Raw genomic sequence first — 17,382 nt, 5'->3', positions numbered from 1 at the left:
AGTGCTTCAGAGCCCTTTTAAAATCTATTGTCAGTAGTGAACCAATCATCAGTCATAATCATGTGGTTGAAGAATATAATTAATCATTTAATGTTTTTCTGTTAAAGCACTAAAAACCTAACACAATCACTTGTGGCTACATTTGATTTAGTTTACTCATGGCAACTGCGGCATTTATTGCAGAGTAAATTCAGTAGAATGCAGTGCCTGCATTCTGTGGTCTGCATTTACTATTATGAGGATGATGCCTGGTTTTTTTATTGCGCCTTGTCAATACATGCTTACCAAATATAACTGCAGATATTTATACACTAAAGCTGATCCAGCCAATCATTTAGCCTTTTATGAATGGGCTTGACATGTTCTCTCCAACAGTATTTGAGAGTGCAAAGGTCGTGGGAAGTATAGGAAAAACATAGTGATTGAGCTTTCTTGAAAAACCTGAGCGACCTATTATATTGATAGTGCACATAATCCTGGGAACACTTCAATCGATGCAGTGCAGTCATTTGATCACCCTCTAGTCCATAGAGTAACAAATTCTTGGAATTGGAAGTACTGTTTTCAGGCATTACGTAAGAAGCATAATGTTGAGCATGACACCACCACAGCATGTGTGAATACAGGTATAACGAAATACAGTAGAATCACGTTGATACGATCTTCACGGGAACTGGGAAATAAAGCGTATCATCCGAAAATCATATCCAACCAGATTATATATCAGGAAACGAAAAAGAAACGTATTATCCCAAAAAACATATTACGCAGAACCGTATCAACAAGATTCCAATGTTAGGCCCACTTTGTGCCTAAGGTGTCGAGCTGCAGAGCACAAGGTCGAGGGTTCCATCCGCAGTTGCGCCAGCCACTTTGCGATGAGGGTGTAATGTAAAAACTCTAGTGTACTGTGCTTTGGGTGCATGTTGAAGAAATCCAAGTGGTCAAAATTGAACTGGACCTCTCCATTACAGTATTCCTCATAAACCACTGTGCAGTTTGGGGATGTTAAACACCATAATTTGCTTTTCTGTGTGGTCATGTGTGCGAGCAACATACGACTGTAAAATTTTGTTGCGAGTAGGGTATGTGGCCCCTCATACCCCCACCCCAGTGCACGGTAGTAAACCGGAAACTCGCATCTGGTTACCCTCCCTGCCTTTCCTCTCCCTCTCTCTAGTTGTGAGTAAGCGCTTATTCGGTTGCTGTAGTTCTTCGTGTCATACCTTGCTGCGCTTATTTCTTTCAGTAAAAGAGACACAGCTTTCACTTAGTGAATGCACATGTTGTCTTCTTTTTCAGAAGCGAGGAACACCAGCGACGCACCAAGACCCGAAGCAAGGTCGATATCAAGAAATCCTTAACTGGCCTCTCAAAACCAATCTGTGCCTTCGTGATACCTGCTGTCGAAGCTGAATTCCCTTTCAAGCCACCGAAAAGCGCCCGACTGAGTTCATTGCCTTTGCAATGTGCACCTAAGGTGCTATGCGTTGCTATAAGCACCTTGAGAGTACATCATCTTGTTGTCTTCTGAAGCATAGTGACACTACAAATGTCTGTGTCGCTGACTGAATCCGTTGGTGACATCGATGAGCACTGCAGCATGATGTAAACACTAAACACCAGCGTTGCGAATTTTTTTATTCTAATGCCCTTCGTGAGCGCACTTGGCGGATTTCAGTGATTCCCGTAACTTTTCAGTATGTATAGTTCTAAGAAAAGAGCTGCTCGAACAAATAACATGGGAAAGCAGAGTATTCTGATCAGATTCATTGTGTTCATTCTTATCGAAGGAATGCAGTAAGTGCCTAAAAACTCTTTATAAAAGAAGAACACAAAGGAATAGAACACCGCTCTTCACTGTCGGGTGTGAAAAACAGTTTTGCGCTTCCTAAGCAGACTTTTTATAAATATTTTTAGAGCTTCATCCAAAAAAATACAGTTCTTAAATTAACTTATGACAAATCATTTGTCGAACAATCATCCTGACATTGTGGATCACATTTCGACTAACCAGAGTCTTGCTATGGCTGTGCGAAATATGAACCTTGAATGTATAATACCCATTTTTGCCGAAAGGACTGAGAACTTGCAAGACCCACGGCTCAACCGTAACTTCTCTGAAGGGCGCAGTCAACTCCAAGAACATTGTTTGAAACCGGTGCGTTTCGGTCTTTGTCCTCAAGGGAATGTGGACAACAATCTTCAACCAGAAGCATACTGTAATCGAGAATGGCCACTTGCGCTGGTCGACATTATGGAATGTTCCGGAGCAGATGACAATTCAAAAGCAGAACATTGTTTGCCTACGCTTCGTGCACACTCGGACATTCCATTTCTCTCGCCTACATTTTCACCAGAACCATCGTCACCTGAACCCGAGTGTCATTCGCCAGATGTAAAGTCAGAAAATGGCAGTAGCTCCATGCTCGAGCACAGTTCTAATCATGGAGGGCAGGCTCATCCTATTGCTGCAGAAAAGGAGTCGCTTGGAAACAGTCGCCCTAACTCGCCATCCTGCGAGGTTGGCGAGTTAAGCGAGCCCAATCCCACTGGTGGCACACACCTGTATGAGCGTCAAAATAATCAGCTCGCCAATGGCACTGTACTTGACATTGGACATATTCGCAGAACACAGTATAGTAGCAATACTGTCATCTCTTGGCAGAGTCGGCTCGATATCACCTTCTCTAGCGAGACAGGGCGAAGCTACCCATGCGAACAAAATATGTGGCCTGGGCGCATAATACCCCTTAATCCTGTGACTGAAGAGAGACTGCAAGACCCCCGACTTGCACCTACTGTGTTCCGCAGTGCTTTTGTTGGGCAGTTTACCTTTAGACAGGCTGACTTTCAAAGCAGTCAGCGTGAGTGCGTCGCCTTCGCCCGAGAGTTCAGTGATGGTAAAATCACTAGGTTTTCGCCAGCAGACAACAGAGTAGCTGATTTTGCCGACACCTCTGGCCGTCAGTCTAATGGAATTGCCGGTGCTACCCCTGCAGAAAACCACGTGCAAGATAGCGTTCATATCAAGCGTGAATCGCAAGAAATTGGCGCGCTAGAAGAAAAAAACAAGAACGAAGCCAGGCCCTCGCAGGCCCAAATTGAACAATGGTTAGCAGCGAACCAAAGGCTGTGGGGCCACTGTTTCATACAGTCGCCAGAGGCACCATCAGAGGAGCTGCAGTCAGCCTATTCTCCAAGCTCTGTGTTATCACCACTATTCTCGCCGGATGTCCTCTTGTCGCCCTCCTCACCGTCTTCTCCAATAGAAAGACAGCCGCCTGACAGCAACAAACAAGCACCAGCTGAAAGCGAGCTAGTGCTGTCTGAGCAGAAAAGTCAAGCACACCCTCCTGAGCAAAACTGTGAACCAACGCCAGCAGGACCAGAGCCGTCCCAAGCTCTCCCTCAAAGATGTGACTCCGAGAGCATCCCTCATTGGCCTCCGGCGGCCTACTGGTCTCCGCTGCAACCATCGTGGCCGCATATGTCGTCAGCACAAAGATCATTGTATGTGGCTAGAACTCATCCACCAACACCATTTGTGGCACAATCAGAGGGGCCTCTTTTTGCAGCAGAAGCTCCCGTAACAGTCCAATCAGCAAAACCTGTGGGGCACTCGCTGCCTTTGCTGGCACCGAACGGGCCAGCATACCCTTCAGTCTTCCAGCCAACTCGGCAAGGGCTACTACAGCACCCGGAGTGTTATCCAGCACCGCCTCCATTTTTGCCACCATCGCAAGAACAAGTGCCCCTTTTAACATCAGTGCCTCATCAGCCACCAGAAGAGCACACGTTTTCATTTCTGCCTACCCAGCTGCAAGTGCGTTCTGCGCATTTACAGCCACCGGCCTATTACGACCCTGCTCCGGTTGCGCCACCAGCATTACAGACACTAGCAGTGCCACAAACTCTAGGAACAGAAAGTAGTATACTCACAAATGCAGCCAGAAGCGGACACACTGATGGGAACATTAGCGCAACAACAAATCGAATATTCATATGGAGATGCACAAATGTCAGAAGCTGGATCAGAGGTCAAGCCGCAAACTCCTCCACGAGAACTGGCCTTGGAATATCAACAAACGCAGACAGAATCAGATTCACAACTTGAACCATCATTGCCACCACAAGGCTGCTGTTCATCTGAGTATCCACAAATTGAAGCGCGGACGGAGGAAGAGCTTGTGGCAGAGGCGCCACAGTGGCAAGAAGTGTCATATGTAAAGCAAGATGGGACACTTGAAGTTATGTATGTACTAAATGGGGCACATGCTGGGACACCAGAAGATTCGCCTCAAGGAGAACATTACAATTCTGAATCGGAGGTCAAGCCGCGAGCTCCTCTGCTAGAACTGCCCTTGGAATATAAACAAATGCAGACAGAATCAGATTCACAACTTGAACCATCATTGCCACCACAAGGTGGCCATTCGTCTGAGTATCCGGAAATTGAAGCGCAGACGGAGGAAGAACTTGTGGCAGAGGCGCCACAGTGGCAAGAAGTTTCATATGTAAAGCAAGATGGGACACTTGAAGTTCTGTATGTACAAAATGGGGCACAAGCTGGGACACCAGAAGGTTCGCCTCAAGGAGAACATTACAATTATTCTGAATCGGAGGTCAAGCCGCGGGCTCCTCTGCTAGAACTGCCCTTGGAATATAAACAAATGCAGACACAATCAGATTCACAACTTGAATCATCATTGCCTCTACACGGCGGCCGTTCATCTGAGCGCCCACAAACTGAAGTGCAGACGGAGGGAGAACTTGTGGCAGATATGCCGCAGTGGCCTTCACAAGAACTGCTCTTGGAATATCAACAAAAGCAGGCACAATTAGAATCACAGCTTGAGCCGTCATTGCCACCACAAGGTGGCCATTTGTCTGAGTATCCACAAATTGAAGCGCAGACGGAGGAAGAACTTGTGGCAGGGGTGCCACAGTGGCAAGAAGTTTCATGTGTAAAGCAAGATGGGGTACTTGAATTTCTATATGAACAAAATGGGACACAAGCTGGGACACTACAAGATCCTCTTCAAGGAGAACATTACAATTATTCAGAAACGGGACCCCAAGAAGAATGTTCTTACGAACAACCATATTGGCAATCGAACACAGAATCGGGGTTTGCACAACTAGCTCCACCCGAATATTCAGAAATGCAACCTCCCATAGAATCGCACCCTGCTGCTTTACTGCCGCAACTAGAAATTCCATCTGAACATCCTGAAATGCTGCCACAAGCAGAGTCAGGCTTTGATCAACAAGTGCCACCTCAAGGACATTCATTTCACTATCTGCAAACACAGCCGGAAGGAGAGTTTCAACGAGCCCCGTTGCATGAAACAATTCAGCACAGTTGCACATCTATGTATCAGCAAGCTGCCGCGTTTTCTGCAACATCGGTACCTTGGGCAGAGGGACCACTGTTTACATATCCCAACATGTATCAGAGTCCAAAGTCAGTATCTGCTCCCACAATACCGTCCTCGGAAGCGCATTTATTTGTACACATGCATTCACAACGAGAATCGTTGCCTGCTGTGAGTGTGAAACCTTTAGGAGAACCTCACTTCCTACAGCCCACTACAAGGACACAAGGAGAGGTAATGCCATCGTCAGTACAACTTCCGTGTACAGCGCCAATGCAGCCTCTCCTCCGACAGCCAATGTCAACATCGACGGCCCCTTGTTTACAACTGTGCTCAGGACTGCAGCAACTACAATGTTGGCCTACGCAACTGATGTACCCTGTTCCATCAGGGCAACCACCGAGACAGCCCGTGCCATCACCACCGTTAACCCCACTTTGCACTGGACTTGTAGCTGCCCCTCGAAGTTCTGCACTCTGGCCGCTTCCTGCGATGCATTGCCTGACCCAGCAGTGTTCATCGCATGAAACTTCTCCGGGTGTGACTGTTTTACCAGGTCCAGATGGACCACCGACCAGACCGGTCTCCGCTTTGACGACCTTTCATTTACCATCGCCGGCTTTGCATCCATCACTTGAAGTAGCGCCTATGCCGCCGTTGCCGACTTCCCCGCCACCCAGCAAACCACCTCCACCGTCGATGCCTCCGCCGCCAAATTCGCCACCGCCTGACCGACCTCCGTCGCCGCCTCCATCACCGCCACCAAACTCCCGAAGGCGCAGAAGACCCCCCCGGCTGCCTACCCCTCCACCTCCGACGCCATTACGGCCCTTTGAGTCACCAAGTTCATCACTACGCCAGTCAAAGCAGCGTGAGAAAAGTCGCTCCAGGAGTTCTTCGCCCTCGCGTTCGCCACATTCCAAGTACCCGATATGGGCGCCGAGTCATAAGAGATCCTCCTGCACAAAATACAAGGGTCACAAGCGCTCGAGAAAGTCCTCCAAGAGTTCTAGAACCACCCGGTGACCGCCTGAGCAGGTTAGCTAACCAAGACATCTGAACAACGCTCTCAAGACCCAGCAGCTTTGAGGGACCTGATTCATTCTCTCTAAGATCAGTGGCACTGTCTTAATTAGAGACAAAGGCATTTGTTAAATCTTTTTGTAATTCTGTGCACATTCCGACTGTTATTCCAACGACGTATTTCTTCCGGAGAGGACAGTATGATCGAAGGTTATATGTGAACAACTGCTTAGCTTTCTAGCTTCGTTATTGACACAGTTATTGGCAGAGCCAGTCAGCTTATGTTATACACTTCATGCATTCCGTTTCTTTTCAAGGCACAAAATTGCAAGTGCCGTATCACAAAGCTGTATACTTTGTGCACACCAGCCCTCGACATTAGCGCAACAGTTCTTTCTTCCAGCGCTATTCTTAATCTGCAGAATCATTTCGATGATGTACTGTTTTCAATGCAAGCCACAGTAGCGACCTGTAGTGATATTGCAAAGGTGGCATCTTCCACCTTTACATATATTATCACTTCTGCGTGTGTGTCAGTTTACTGACTAGAACAGTTTCCCTGTGGTATCAGAGCAGCAACGTTAGCATATTGTGGTTCTTCACACGGAACTTTTCCTAAGTGATTGATGCAGTGTTCTTGTAGGCTGATGCTAAAGCGTAGCCAAGTCAGGTAGTCAGGTGTTTCTAAAGAGACTGCCAGAGTAACAGCACCGGTGGACATCTTCCTTGTGGTGTCAGTTAAGTCATTGACTGTACTTAATGGGAATCTCCTGTGCTTGTTTCCTTAACTGCCATTTTTTACTTAGGCTAAATGAACTTTGATAAAGGCAGATGGCAGTAGGGTCTTTTTTTTTCATTACTAATTTACAGAAGGTATTGCTTTGTGTTGTGGTTTTCGCTCAAGAGAAGTGTCCCAGTGCAGGAGCACCTTAGAGTTCGGGTCTTGGAAGTGCTTGTTTTTCAGGTATTCCTTGACGTCGATCATTATTTGTATGTGTATAGTCATTTTTTGCCCAAGTACCTGTGACTTATTGTGATAATGTAGCCATGGACCAGTGTTTTAAAATGAGCCACCTAAACCAAATATGTGTAAAATCTAGTCACTGCTTTCATAACTTTTTTCCAGTGCTTTTCTTAATCTGCAGAATCATTTCGATAATATTTTACTTTTTTCACTGCCAGCCACATTAGCGACCTGTGGTGATATCACAAAGGTGAAAGATGCCGCCTTTACATATATTATTGCTTCTGCTTGCGTGTCAGTTTACTGACTAGACCAGTCAGGGTCCCTATGGGATCAGAGCAGCAACGTTAGCATATTGTGGTTCTTCACATGGAACCTTTCCTAATTGATGCAGTGTTCTTATAGACTGATGTTAAAGCGTAGCCGAGTCAGGTTTTGCTACAGAGATTGCCAGAGTAACAACGCCGGTGAACATCTTCCTTGTGGTGTCAGTGAAGTCATTGACTGTACTTGAGGTTTCCTAATGGGAATCTCCTGTGCTTGTTTCCTTAACTGCCATTTTTTTTACTCAGGCTAAATTAACTTTGATAAAGGCAGATGGCAGTAGGTTTCTTTTTTTATTACTAATTTACAGAAGGAATTGTTTTGTGTTGTGGTTTTTGCTCAAGAGAAGGGAATGTCCCAGTGCAGGAGCACCTTAGAGTTCGGGTCTTGGAATTGCTTGTTTCTCAGGTATTCCTTGACGTCGATCATTATTTGTATGTGTATAGTCATTTTTTGCCCAAGTACCTGACAGTGGCTGTGATTTATTGTGATAATGTAACCATGGACAAGCATTTGTCTTTTAAAATGGGCCTCATAAACCAACTATGTGTAAAATCTAGTCACTACTTTCATAACCTGTAAGTGTTTGTGTAGATGTTGTGATCCTTACTCGGTTTTAACAAATGTGAATGGGAAAATACTGGGAATACCCATTGAAGGGATGCTTGAAACAAGTGCCTGCGTAAACAACTCTACTGACCTAGACGTCGAAAAGGTGGATGTCGCTGCAATATGTAGTCGCCTTGAATGTTAGTAAGGTTTGCCGGTTGTAGCGCACTAGCGTATCATGCTTCAGTCTATACTGCCTAAAAGTGCTGCTTCTTTGTTCTGCCTTTCATACTGTATACTCACGCATATAATGTTCTGTCGCACTGTACCAGTCCTCATTCTCTATCTTCTGGAAGAAGTTTTGTACTGTTTGTTCTGCCCCTACTCTCGCGAAAAGCAACGCAGAATATTTATGCAATAAAAAATGTTTTCATTCATTTGTCTCAACTGTTCAGAACAAGGTTGCAGGTTCCACAGTGCTGGCAGCCGCGAGCTCATTTCGGAAAGGTGGGGATAAGGTAATTCCCTTGTACTGGGAATTGAGTGCACGAATACTCCTGTTGGGACGCGAATACACGCGGAGCAGAGAGACAACTCGATGGCTTGAATCCCAACTGTCAACTGGTTTTATTTTTCTTTTGCTTCAGCTGCGCTTGGGGCTGCTCGCCCTTTCCACTCGTCACCATTAGTGGAGGACGGAGGCACGGCATGCAACCGGTTCGGAGGTGCGCTCGCTGCTCTCCCTTGCCTGCATGTTGTGGCCCTCTCGCGGTCGCTACAGCATTCCCCCCTTAGTGAGCTGCTGAACGGAATGATCAAAGGTCCAGGCGAGTAGGGGCTCTTGAGCACCGTCTACTTTGCGTGCATCACGTGAACACCTCTGGAGCTTGCGCTGCAGCTGGGGGCCCTGGTGAAGGCGGGGGGCTCTCTTGGCGGAGACACCGCGGCGGCGTCACTGTCCATGTGTACTGGTTTGACACGGTCGACACAACCTCTTGGCGGCCGCATTTATCGATGATGACATGCTTGTCCCCACGGCGGAGGACCTTAAACGGTCCATCATATGGTGGTTGAAGAGGCCGCCGAACAGCGTCATGTCACACAAACACGTATGGGCACGATGTGAGCCGCGGATTGACATGTATAGCCCGCGTCCCCGGGTACCGCGGGGGTACAGCACGAAGTTTGCTCATTATATTGCGTAGACGAAGTGCGTAACCACTGGAAGCCATAGGTGTCTCGTCTGAGCCATGCACAAAGAACTCCCCTGGCAACCTGAGTGTCGTGCCATAGACCAGCTCAGCGGCGCTGCAGCCAATGTCTGCTTTTAGAGTGGAACGTATGCCCAAAAATACGAGCGGGAGCGCCTACACCCAGCTGTGCTCTTCGGTACTTGATGTGAGTGCTACCTTAAGCTGACGGTGAAAGCACTGCACCATGCCATTACTCATGGGATGGTACGCCGTTGTACGTATACGAGTGGCACCGATGAGCTGAGTGATGCTAGTGAAGAGGGCGGATTCGAACTGCTGGCCATGGTCCGTTGTGATGGTGGAAGGCACCCCGAAGCGGGCAACCCAATGGTACAGAAAGGCACTGGCAACCGTTTCAGCGGTGATGTCCACGATAGGGATGGCTTCCGCCCAACGGGTGAATCTATCCACGCATGTCAGCCGATAAGTCTGTCCGTGGCAGGGTGGTAGTGGGCCAACAATGTCCAGGTGAGCATGATCAAATCGGGAGTCCGGGGTTGGGAGTGCTCCCAGTGCTGTCAACGTGTGTCGCTGTATCTTGGAACGCTGACAGGCTACACATTCACGTGCCCAGCGCTGGACGTCACGATTAATGCATGGCCAGACAAACTGCCGTCACCAGTCTCTGTGTGGCTCTAATCCCTGGATGAGAGAGTCTGTGCAGCGATTGGAACACGTGGCGACGGAGGTTGGAAGGCACAAACGGGCGAGCATTGCCGATACTAATGTGACAGCAAATTCTGTCTTGGGATCCGGGAATTGGCAGCCACTGCAGCTTCGGGGAAGTGGTTGCGGTCAACAGGCTCTTTAGCTGGTCGTCTTCACGTTGAGCTGCTGCCAAAGTGGAGATATCAACCTGCTGTGTGGACACAATGGCATTTATAGGGTTCCGGGAAAGGGCGTCTACCACCGCGTTGTCGCCCCCCTTGACATGGCGGATGTCTGTCGTGAATTCAGATATATATGACATGTGGCGCAATTCCCGCGCTGTGTGCGCGCCACCGTGGGAGCTTGGCGAACGCAGGGTGTAGGTAAGCGGCGTGTGGTCAGCAAGGACGAAGAATTCTACACCTTCCAGGAAGTGGCGAAAATGTCGGATGGCCGCGTACATGGCCAGCAGTTCTCTCCCCAAAGTACTGTAGCGACGCTCAGGGGGGGTTAGCTTCGAGAAAAACGATGTCGGGCGCCAGATTCCATCGACGAGCAGTTGTAAGACAGCACCGACGGCTGTGTCGGAGGCATCGACCATCACACACTGCGGAGTGCCGGGCCTAGGGTATGCAAGGAGTGCGGCGTTTGCCAGGGCGTCCTTGATCTTGCGGAAGGTTTCGCTTGGCTCGTCATACCAGGAAAGGGTGTCCGAGCAGTTTCGTGAAGTGGCCAGCAGGTTGTGAAGAGGTTGGAGGATTTGGGCGCAGTGGGGGATGAAACGGCGGTAGAAATTCACTAAACCCAGAAATTCTCGCAGCTGGCGCTTTGTATTTGGCTGCGGGAATCGTTGCACTGCTTCAACCTTGCTGGGATGAGGCCGAACTCCTGAGCTAGAAATTACGTGTCCTAGAAACGACAGCTCAGGTACACCAAGCTCGCATTTGGCCATGTTCACGACTACCCCGTGCTCGACTAAGCGCTGGAAAACGATGCGCAGGTACTTTACATGCTCTTCTGGTGTGCTGCTTGCGACTAACAGGTCACCGAACGGCATCCGAAGGAACTCGAATAGTCCGATGGGCGTCGCGATGGCCTTCTTCGGGACATCCTCCGGAGCAACGGGAATTTGATGGTATACCCGCACTAGGTCTATCTTTGAGAAGATGGTAGCACCGTGCAGGCTCGTCGTGATGTCATGGATATGTGGTACCGAGTACCTGTCTGGTGTCGTAACCCGGTTTAGCGCCCAGTAGTCTCCACATGGGCGCCAGTCTCCCGGTGTCGACTTAGGGACCATGTGAAGTGGAGATGCCCAGGGGTTCGACGAGGGCCTGATGATCCCCAGTTCTAGTATGTGGTCGAATTCCTGCCGGGCGACTTTCAACTTCTCCGGGCAAAGACGGCGAGGCCGCGCGTGCACGGGCGGGCCGCTGGTGGAGATGTAGTGGCATACCGCGTGCTTCGCCGCAGAGCCGGCTGCCTCGTCAGTTCAGGAAATTCGTGCAGGATGCGAGCAAAATGTTCGGCGCCGGCCGGCCCGAGCTGCGTAGGAATCAACGGAGGGTGTTTTGAGGCGTTGCCCTGCACAGTCGCGACACGGGATCGTGGAGTCGGCTGTTGCGCACATTGACGAGAAGACCAAAGTGACGAAGGAAGTCTGCACCCCGGATAGCGAATTTCACCTCTGCCACAATGAAAATCCATCGGAATGTTTTCTTCAAACCTAAAACCAGTGGCAGCGAGCGATACTCAGAAGTGGCAATGGTGGTATTGTTGACCGCCTGAAGGGGAGATGCACTGGGGACACGGCGCTTTGTTGACAAAGCCGGCACCACGCTCACCTCAGCACCGGCGTCCACGAGGAATCGCAGGCCACTGTCACAGTCGGAGAGAAAGAACACTGAAGGACGACGCTCTGAGGTATCCGGAACACTGTTCGCCATCAGTGCCGGCTGCGGTCGTTTTCCGCGAAGTTGCAAGGTGGAATACATTTGCGGGCCGCGTTGCCATGCTTCCTGTGGTACCAACAGATTCTCTGTCGCAGTTGCTGGGGTTGCGCTGCGGCACGCTGGTGCTGCCGCACGCGCGCTGCCGTCCCGTATGGCTGCTACAGTGTCGGCGAGGTGAGAGATCTGCAGCTCGTTGGTAGATGTGCGGAGTCCCATGTCTGTTTGCACCGCCGCGATGGATGGCGAAGCCACTGCCGTTACTAATTCGGCGAGTTGGGCCAGCTGAGAAAGCTGTTTGTCGGCAGACGAGGCGAGAACCATCCGCACGTTTGTGGGGAGCCGTTGCAGGAAGAGCTCCCGAAGCAGCCTGCTGTCCACGTCGGTGGTCGTCGGGCCGAGCAGCGGTTGCATGTGGCGCAACAAACGGCTAGGGGTCCGGTCGCCGAGCTCAGCGCCGTGTAGTAGCTGTTTCAGTCGCTGAGGCTCTGATGGCGTGAGGCGGCTGATGAGCAGTTGCTTGGGCGTTGTGTACGCGTTCACTGCAGGTGGAGTGACCAGTAGATCTCGTACTTCGCTCGCTGTTGTAGGTGGAAGGCTGCTGACCACGTGGTGGTACTTTGTCTGGTCGGTAGTAATGCGTCGGGCGGCGACTTGCGATTCCACTTGCAGGAACCAGAGTTCTGGGTCGGCTGTCCAAAATGGCGGCAGCTTAACGTCGACGGCGGAGATGGCTGGTGCGTAGGCTGTAGTCTCCTATGGCATCGATATGTGGTTGTCGTTAAGCCTTGTCCGGGTCACCACTGTTGGGACGCGAGTACGCGCGGAGGAGAGAGAGAGACGACTCGACAGCGTGAATCCCAACTGTCAGTAGTAAGTGGTCCGTGAGGAAGGGAAAGGTTGACGCTATCTTCTGCAGCCCTTGAGGGAGCACGGCTCAGCGCCAAATCCCAACTGTCAACTGGTTTTATTTTTCTTTTGCTGCAGCCGCCCTTGGGGCTGCTCGCCCTTTCCACTCGTCACCATTGGTGGAGAGTGGAGGACGGAGGCGCGGGGTGCAAACGGTTCGCAGGTGCGCTCGCTGCTCGCCCTTGCCTGCACGTTGTGGCCCTCTCGCGGTCGGTACACTCCATTGGGCATCAGAAGATGTTAATCAAAGGCCTTCGTTACCTGTAGATGGTTGAAATCACATGGCCGTCTTCTGCTGCAAACAATTAGTCGCTCCTTATTTCTTTTATTGCGCTAGCAATTATATGGACACTCCAAGCGCACTTACGCCGTCGTCGTTGGCGTCGCCTTGATGGTCTGTATAAAGTTTAAGTGCGATAACATCGCGGTATGCTGTGGGTGCGAGTGAGCCGAGAGGGATGGTGGCTCGATCTCGCGCGCGCAAAGGACTAAGCGCGCTGTCTTCCATGGCGAGCAAAGTGGGGGCGTTCTACGCCGGGGGTGGCTGCGTATGGTGCGGCCGCGCAGGCCCTATCTTGAAAGGCATCTGCACTGGGTGCAGACGGGCTAAGGGCTGATGGATGCGTATGCGCTGGGTTCTCGCCGCATAGCCCGCGTTGAAACGAGAGGCCGTATGAAGGGCAATTCGCTCGCTGTTGCTGCCGCTGTTCCTCACGCCAGCGTTTTTACAGCGGGTGTCAGTGGTCATCGAGTGAGATATGTGTTTACCTGTGCGCGCGCGACACCATGCTTGTTAACGTAAACGATTGTTTACAAGTTCATACGGCATTAAGATTCCTCTGTGATTCCTACGCTTGGGAAACAATAATTCCACCGCATTCGAAAAGCCACCAAGAGCAGCTTGTTAACGAACTTACGCTGACGAATTGCCGTCGAATGTCGGCGCAGCACAGGTCTACTTCAGTCGATTGATGGGGCTGCTATCCGTTTTCTATGTGATCTCTTGCCCCGGTTGGAAGTTAAGTAAATGTCGTTTGGCCGATTGGCATTGGGGGCCCACGGTAAAACTACAAATGAGGCAGTGCAGGGTGAGACGGGTTGAGCCTTTGTTGAAGTCAGAGAAGCGCAGAGCAAAATTAGTTTTGGTGGAAGACTCGGTGGCATGGACGAAATCAAATGGGTGGCTAAATTGCACAACTATCTGTACCTCGCAAGTGTCAACACAGAATGGAGGAAGAGGTCAAGAAAGTTGTCAACCGAGTACAGGGTAGCTGAAAGTGTAAATCAAAAAGAAAGTGACAGAAACACAGACAGTGAATTGGATGCAAAGGGTAGAATCAAAAAGATCATGTACATTTACAAGAATGGCGAGAAAGAAATTATAAGGGAAAAAGAAGTGCAGTGTCTTGCTATTTGAGGCCCGCGCTAGTTGTCTAAAGACAAAAAAATTGTCGCAGTTTCACCTGAAAGGCGAAGCATCAATTGCGAGAGCAAATTAGTAGAGAGCCTATACGGAGTAAGGATAGTAGTGTTATCAGCTGTATAAACCTGGACATGCAGCAGCACCAGCAACGCGCAGAACTGTTGCCGATGCCGTCGGCGTTTTGCCCGCGTTCGCACCGAACGCGCGCGGCGTTGGTGACTGTTACCGGTGCCTCTGGGGGCGGCTCGGAGGTTTTCAACGAGATCAGAATGGGACACTCGTCGAGCTGCGTCGTAAATCTTACCCACCTTCTCGCCTCGCAACGTTTTTATATAAATACGCATTTGGTGCCGCAGCTAAACGTCGCCTCCCCTCCCTCCCTCCCGTCCCCCCACGGCCTTTCGCGCGACGGAAGAAGTTGCGTTTGCTCGCTATATATGGTGATTGCAAAGGAGGAAAGAGACGCTTAATTCTGCAGCCATTCAGGGAGCACGGCGCAGAACGCGCGTTTCCTCTCCGACGTGCGTTCGCTCCCCGTGAAAGCGCGCGTCCCTCGCGCCCTCTCACTCGCACATACAGCGTTCAGAGCACGGCGACGATTTCATCGCCGTTGACGTCATACGGAACCTCATGGCGACGACGACGCCGACGGCAGAAACACGCTTTGGAGTGTCCATATAATTGCTATCCCAATAAAATGATGCCGGAGGAAATCTTCGCCACAGGACGAGGCGTGTGTCTGCCGCAGCAACAATCTGGAAAGAAATCAGCGCTGGGATGATTTTCACCCAACCAAGACCTAGGACCTTCCAGAAGCGCTGGGACTCGCAGCGGATGAAAGCATTTACTGCGTCATCAGAAGTCGAGATAAGCAAGGGACGAGTAGAGTATTGGTGAACAAAAAAAGCAAGGAAGAGAACTTTGTCCAGCAGTGCGACCAGGGACACAAACACGCACGCTTTTCCCTGAAATTTGAGCGTTCGCTTCCTGTACTCCTGCAGCGACGACCAATTCAGCCTATTTGCCGAGGAAGACACGTGGCGAAAGCCCAGTGGCAATACGGTGTTGCGTTGCCGAGCTCGACGTAGCGGTTTTGATCCCGGCCGTGGAGGCTGCATTTCGATTGAGTTTAAATGCAAGAGCGCTCATGCGCTTATATATTGGTGCACCTTGAAGAAACCGAGGTGGTCGAAATTTACCCGCAGTCCCCCGCTACGGCGCGCCTCATAGTCGGATCGTGTTTTTCGCACGCAATACACCGGGGTTTATTTTATTATGTTGCTGAGCAAGGGAAGTCCTGGTCACAGGAAGATGGCAAAATTGGAGGACGCTTAAGCTTGGCCCTTAAGAGTGGAACGCGATAGCATTCAAAGATCCCTGGCTGCTTCTCACGCTTCCCGGCAACTGAAGCTTATGAAACCGTTATGTTTACGGGGAAACGCTGGCGGCGAATGCTATGCACGGAGGCGAGCTTTCTGGTTCTTTTTGTTTTCTTTCCCCCGCACGGCGGGCGCCGCCGCTGCCACGGATGCGCGTAGGCGAGCGCCATGTGGTTGGTGTTTCAAGGAACCGAGCGGTGCGCGGCTCTGTGATTGGTAGAAACGCGGCTTCTTGTGTGGTCCGATCCCGGAGGTAGTGCGCAGCCGTGCCAGAAAAATTACATCAAGTTGAGGTTTGTGTTATTGTTTCGCACTTCTAATATTTAAGTCTGAGAAGATTTAACATAAAAGGCATGCGCTGTCAGTGTTTTGATTCATATCATTTGTTTGTGGGCTGTCATTCTTAAAAATACCGATGAATAACTTTGTCAAGAATGTAAGATAAGGTATGAGCAACTTTAGTGATAGAATGGTGTGGCAATATAACCCGCATATACAGCATGTCGTATAGCAAAGCCTGCCATATACATATGTCTAATTGTGTGATGATAGACTAATCCTTGCTGGCGGCTTTAACCTACCGATCATTAACTGGGTTACTTTCATGACTCAATTCTCCAAATCTCCTGAATATGAAGCACTCGACATTGCCTGTTATTTTGATCTCCTACAGGTTGTCAGTGAGCCTACTAGAAAACACTAACTCCAAGTCAGAGCTAGATATTCTTTGTAAGCGATAATATAACAAATGATATTTCGGTTCAAGTAACGAATGGCATCTCGGACCAACTTGCTGTTGTATTAACATTAAAAGGCACGGTATTTAATAAAAGTAAAATGTTTCGTAATTTTGTTCGCGCTGACAGTGAGTTTGTCATTGATGAGTTTGAGCTTTCTCTGTAACAGTTTTCAAAATAATACGTGTAGTGTAAACGATCTTTGGATTCTTTTTAAACAAATTGTACAAGACTATAAAGCGCTTTATACCCAAGCTAACTAAGAAATCTGTGCACAGGAACCCTTGGGTTACTCGAGACACTATACATTTCAAGTGCAAACTTAAAAAAGATTTAAAAACATATGTCCTCAAAACCAAACTGTCATGAAATTAAAAGTACCATAGACAAAGTACCAGAACAGTTAAAAATACAAATTGCACAAGATAAAAATATTTTGGGGAAACTCTCCTCACTTCCATAAGAACTTCTCCCGATATTTTTTGGAGAACCATTAAACAGCATTCCAATCCTAGTCTTTTAAATCTACACGGAAATTTTCGCTCACTGACAACGCCATAGACTTAGTCTCCGACACCGGATTTTCTGCGACACGGGGCCTTCGCGTTAAAGCACGTATCGAAATCGATGAAGGCATGCGCAGTTTAGCACTGAAGCGCAAGTTCCATGAAAAATGGGCGATAAGTTCGCGTGAATGCCTTGGACTGTTGCAGTTGCAATCTTTCAGGCACACGGATGGCTTTTTGTGGAAAAAAAAAAGTGACACTCGTGTTCCTGGCTTTGCGCGCATTGAGAGAAAGCTGATAACACAACGCTACAAGAAATGCTTTACTCGTAACAAAACAC

General features: G+C 49.4%; 1 protein-coding gene across 5 annotated transcripts in view; it reads left to right on the top strand.

Annotated features, from left to right (window-relative positions):
* Nucleotides 1-8,675, top strand: part of LOC119463434 (protein enabled homolog) — a 56,766-nt gene extending 48,091 nt beyond the window's left edge. For 3 of the 5 annotated variants that reach the window (XM_037724280.2, XM_049656197.1, XM_049656196.1), the window contains one exon: nt 1,303-8,675. In XM_037724280.2, the coding sequence (XP_037580208.1) occupies nt 1,958-4,117 (2,160 nt within the window). In that variant the 5' untranslated portion in view covers nt 1,303-1,957 and the 3' untranslated portion in view covers nt 4,118-8,675. The remainder of the gene's footprint in view (nt 1-1,302) is intronic. The other 2 variants (XR_007463483.1, XR_007463484.1) reach the window with 2 other exon arrangements.
* Nucleotides 8,676-17,382: the final 8,707 nt, after the last annotated feature.

This window comes from Dermacentor silvarum, chromosome 9 (assembly GCF_013339745.2).
Source record: "Dermacentor silvarum isolate Dsil-2018 chromosome 9, BIME_Dsil_1.4, whole genome shotgun sequence".
In the NCBI taxonomy this organism is placed as follows: domain Eukaryota; kingdom Metazoa; phylum Arthropoda; class Arachnida; order Ixodida; family Ixodidae; genus Dermacentor; species Dermacentor silvarum.
The sequence above is the reverse complement of the archived record's forward strand: the minus strand, read 5'-3'. Positions and strand labels throughout refer to the sequence as shown.